Below are 5,331 nucleotides of genomic sequence, written 5' to 3' on the forward strand. Positions count from 1 at the left end.
CAGACGCAAACCACACAAACAGGTAGAAAAGGCTCAGACACACCCTCTGTGTTCCAGTCCACACAGAAGGTACAGTGACTGCTCGGCCTAGTGCTGGGAGTCCTGTTATCAGCAGGAATCCCAGGAGGTAAACACAGAGACAAAAGCCTGGAGGCCACATGAAAGAAGAGAGACACAGAGAAAAGATGGACACGAGAAACTGGCCTTATCATCGTACCCCTTTCGAGGAAAGGCAGTTATTTCCAGCTCTCTTGGTACTAGGGTTGCAGAATAAACCCCTGCAGTGGTACCACACTCAGCTTCCTAACGTACTTGTTTTCAGGGCTTTCAGCTAGTTAGCCTCCGTGGACCCTACATTCCCGTATGAGTTTGCTGGTCCTCAGTGTCCAGAGCGACAAACAAGACAAATGAGACAGAACGAACATCCACAGAGAGATACTGACCAGAAGAAGTCGCTCATTCAGACAGGCTCCGGAGGTTCAAGAAGAGGGAGGGGTGGGCTGCGTCCCAGCCGAAGCAGGGCCGGGACAGCACGGAGCCCATGGCCCTACCTCTCCCGGGCTTCAGGCATTAAATGTAAGAGTGAAACTGAGGTACAGGGAGACAGGCAGACATAACTGACAGGACAAGGGAGAGCAGAAACAGAAATAACTTCGCTTTATTGGGGGGAGGGGGGGCTCCCAGATGAGGTTCCGTGACCTAGACCAACAGGTCAGGGAAGGCATGCTCAGCAGCTGGGGGCCAGGGTTTTAAAGGGGTGGTGAGGAATGTAGAGCAATTATGACAATTTGCATAGGAATCTGGAAACTCCGAGAATTGCTTGTCGACTCCTTGCGGCTTTCTCTGAACCCAGAGCATCTGGTTTCACTGGTTATCTTATCTGGTACCCTCTGCTGCTGACCTTTGGGGTGTGCAGGGAAGCACGTGCAGGGCCCGGACCTGCTTCAGCTTAGTCCAAACGGGGGCTGCCTAGTTCAAACCCAGCCCAAACACCAACAACACATTACTCAGCTTCACTTTGTTTCCGGAGCCTCCTCCCCTGTTTTGAATATGTAACCATTATTTTAATTTCTATAAACTCTACTTTTCTTCAAAATGCAGCTAAAGTCTTACCTAAATAACATTCTGCCATCATTAATTATGATTTCACACCTTCTTCAACATTCTAGTTTGTACTATTGTTGTTTGCCAGCTCCTTGACAACTGGAGGCACAGTCTTAGATTTTTATCTTCCATGATTTTACCTAGCAATCCTTTTTAGGTCATCAGTGCTCAATACATGCTTATTGTCAACTGGTTAATAGCTGACCTTTCTCTTGCTCCTTAACACATTTACCCTTTTTCTATTATCATTCCATTGCCTTTCACATATTTGTCAATCTGCTCCACTCCCCATGCCACATCCTTAGTCTTAATCCCTCCTTAAACAGCGTCCTCATGCTCTAACATTCCTTTCTGCCTCTCCCTTTCCAATACTTGCCAACCCGTTTATTATTCTGGTGCTCTCTCTGTTTGTGTGAGGTTGTGTAATGATTTATGATGACTTTCATTGTGTCGGCACTATAAAAACTAGCTCCAGTTTGCCAGTGCCCGTCAAAGAAGGGAAGTTCTTTCTGTTAGAACTATAAGACCCAAAAGAAACCAGACGATTCATCATGGACACTTCTGGCAAAGTAAGTTGGATCCATAGTCTCTTCATTACTTATCAAAAAGGTGCACAGTAAAGCCAAATGAAGGCACCTTTTTCTCTGATCAGATTATTTTAAATGTTAATGATAATATCCAGTATTTTCCCCACCTGTGGAAACTCACTGCTGGGAAAACAAATCGCTGGGAATGTCTCAGTTGATGTTTTCATGATATTGTGACAAACTGCTAAAATAAGTGTCTATCCCAGAGGATGTACACTGGTACACATAGGAAGTGGAAACACAGGGAATTCAAGGCGGATGATCCCTTCAGGACCAGTGGTGAGAGTGGCAATACCGAGAGTGGGAGGGTAGCGGGGGAAGGGTGAACCGATTATATGGATCTACATATAACCTCCTCCCTGGCAGACAGACAACAGAAAAGTGGGTGAAAGGAGATGTCGGACAGTGTAAGATATGACAAAATAATAATTTATAAATTATCAAGGGTTCATGAGTGGGGGGAGGAGTGGGTGGGGAGGAGCTGATGCCAAGGGCTTAAATGGAAAGCAAATGTTTTGAGAAGGATAATGGCAACAAATGTACAAATGTGCTTGACACCATGGATATATGTATGGATTGTGATAAGAGTTGTACGAGCCCCCAATAAGAAGATTTTTTTAAGTGTCTGTCACATGACCAGAAATTTATTTCAAGGAAATAATTATGCATGCTTTTGTAACTATGTTACCTGCATGTTTACAGTCTTTTAAATGTATAACAATGAAAACATCATATGTCAAATACTGGGAAATATTAGGGACCTGACTAAGTAAATTACAACAGGTAGTAAGGCTTTAGGTCAGTGGTTCTCAACTTTCCTAATGCTGTGACCCTTTAATACAGTTCTTCATGTTGTGGTGACCCCCCCAACCATAAAATTATTTTGGTTGCTACTTCATAACTATAAGTTTGCTAGTTATGAATCAGATGACCCCTGTGAAAGAGTCGTTTGACTCCCAAATGGGTCACGACCCACAGGTTGAGAACCGCTGCTTTAGGTAGTTACTGTATGTATGTATTACTTTTGTCATTAGAAAGGTTTTCTCATAAATTGTTATTTTTTTTACTTGATCTTGACTTCTTTTAGAATCGTTTGATCCAAGTAATTTATACCACTGAAAGAAATAATGTAGTTTATATCTTATTTAAACTTCCCTTGTGGCATTGTCTTTGAAGACATAAAGAAAGATATATCAGCTTCGTGTATCTTTTGATTGCTAGTGCAGCATAGCTGCAGAAGGAAACACAAATAAAACTATGTGGGGTACCAACAATATCTATGATAAAGTTAAAGTACAGATAGGTACATATGGATGAACCTTAAAAGCCCATGGAGAATCTTGTCAAAGAAAACAAAAAGAACTGGTTCTATACCAGAGGTGCTAATATAAAATTGAACATGAAGAATCAATCACGATTCAAGCTAAGACGATTAGTTTAGATTTCACTTCACACCATACAACAAAATAACTTTCAGTTGGAGTTGAGAGTTAAATGTTCAAAAATCAAATCACAGAAATATAAAAGAGGTGATAAAGGTTATTTATGTGGTCTCTATATGTGGAGAAGTTTAACAATGTTTAGCTTAAGAAGAAATAGATAAATTTTTATCAGCCAAAATCACCTCAAATTTAATGTGTGTGTATATATATATGTATATATATGCATATCATTTTATAATAAATTAAAAGTGTGAGCATATCAGGGAAGAAACATTTATAACAATTCTGGCAGATAATGGCTCAAATATAATCCCATGAAAAGCACCAAGGTGCCAATAGACACATATATACAATGTATGATTAAAACATGCTACAAATGGAGGAAAACACAAATGATGAATATAAACAGTGAAAATATTCTACACCACTAGCACTCAAAGAAAATCCAAATATTCGATTTTGCTTTGTCCCTAGAAAATGCAGGATTTAGCACTTTTACTTTTCGTGACCATGGTTGTGAGCATGAGCTCCTTGATGACCTTTACCTCCAAGGCTGATGTCCAACGGTTCACCCTTTCTGTGGAGGCACTCAGAAATAAATAGAGCCCGAGCAATGTCTCCGCTCTTTCCCAAATACTTTTCACTCAAGAAAATCAGGTAGATAAAAACTATGAACAAAGGTACTTCCTATAGTATATTTTATAATACTGAAAAAAAATTAAATTAATTACATCTCTAGCAGTAGTTACTGAATAAGCAAGGTAGGGCATATTTAAGTCATGTAGTTATTTCTGATTAGGATTTTAACATCGTAAAAAATTGCCTAGAAGCAAATAAATGGCAAATATTCAATAAATGTGGCTCTTAGAAAAAAATTTGGGTGAGAAATTAGTTCTATGACATGATTTCAATTATATTTTTTAATTTATTAAGAATATGGAAATAAATATGCTAAAATTTATGCAACTTATGCCTAAAAGTTCTGGTGAGATTTTTGCTTTTTTAAAATATAATTTAAATTTTTTCCAAGCAGAGAAAACATTATTTGTATAAAGATAATGTTTTCAATTTTTTAATTTCTAGTATTGAAAACATGTTGCTGCCATACTATGTCATTTGCTTTTCTTTGTGTCTACAGACAATTACATGCCAAGCAGCTATTGCCTGGGCAGCAAATTCACCCCTTTCACTTGAGGAAGTTCACGTTGATCCGCCAAAGGCTGGGGAAGTTCGCATTAAGGTAAGTCTAGATCCGTTAGCCTTTACCTTTAAAAGGAAATCTTGTTACGTAATATATATCTGTCTCATTTACACTTTTGGTCTGCCTATCTCTTCTAAGACAAGAATTTCATAAACTGAGATAAGTGCATAGAGCTAATGAAATTTTGAAATACTTCCATTTATGATAAAATATTGGTGATTATTTTTGCCTATTATTAAGATTCATACTTATATTGTATAATATCACAGCCTACAGCATGTGAGCTACAGGATTTTTTTTTGAGAGTTAAATTGTTTCAATGTTTGAGGGGGAGGGGGAAGTGAATGCATTCTTCATAAATCTATGATACATAGTTTATAAACTAGAAATGTATATCCACATTTTGCTTTTAATTATTACAGCTGATACTGATGAGGGTGAAGTAAAAGATGATAAAGAGTCTGTATAATAGAAAATCAAGTACACTTCGAGGGCAAATTCTAAATGACTCGTCCTTTCTGTAAAGTTTTGAAAATAATTTAACTGTAATAATATGTCTTCCCTTTCCCAAACAATTCTCACTTAAATGGTAAAAATTGTTAATAAAGGAGCTTAACTACAGTATATTTTATAATACTCATAGAATGGAAATAGTGACTAATCTAGCTACTGATTAAGCAGGTTTGGGCACATCTAAATGATGAGGTATAAGTAGTCCTTCAAGACTGTGATTTACAGGTAAACAAGCAGCCTCCTAGCTCAGAAGCAACAAAGCCCACATGGATGAAGCTCACCAGCCTGTGTAATCACGAGGTGTTGAAGGGATTAGGTATCAGCCATCAAAGAACAAAAATCATATTTTGTGAATGAGGGGGAGATTGGGGACTCAAAGCCTATCTGTAGGCAACTGGACATTCCCTTACAGAAGGGTTGCAGGCAGCATTTGTAGGCCACTGGAGATCCCTTTGCAGAGGGGTCTCGGGGAGGAGACGAGCCA

General features: G+C 38.7%; 1 protein-coding gene across 1 annotated transcript in view; it reads left to right on the plus strand.

Moving 5' to 3' along the window:
* Positions 1 to 1,615: 1,615 nt before the first annotated feature.
* LOC101664325 (alcohol dehydrogenase 1-like) overlaps positions 1,616 to 5,331 on the plus strand; it is a 20,816-nt gene continuing 17,100 nt past the window's right edge. Inside the window, exons 1-2 of the mRNA XM_004703279.2 lie at positions 1,616 to 1,673; positions 4,272 to 4,373. Coding sequence (XP_004703336.1) covers positions 1,656 to 1,673; positions 4,272 to 4,373 — 120 coding nt within the window. The 5' untranslated portion in view covers positions 1,616 to 1,655. The remainder of the gene's footprint in view (positions 1,674 to 4,271; positions 4,374 to 5,331) is intronic.

Source organism: Echinops telfairi, unplaced genomic scaffold, assembly GCF_000313985.2.
Source record: "Echinops telfairi isolate 266 unplaced genomic scaffold, ASM31398v2 ScPeMD7_7468;HRSCAF=8506_0, whole genome shotgun sequence".
NCBI classification, from domain to species: domain Eukaryota; kingdom Metazoa; phylum Chordata; class Mammalia; order Afrosoricida; family Tenrecidae; genus Echinops; species Echinops telfairi.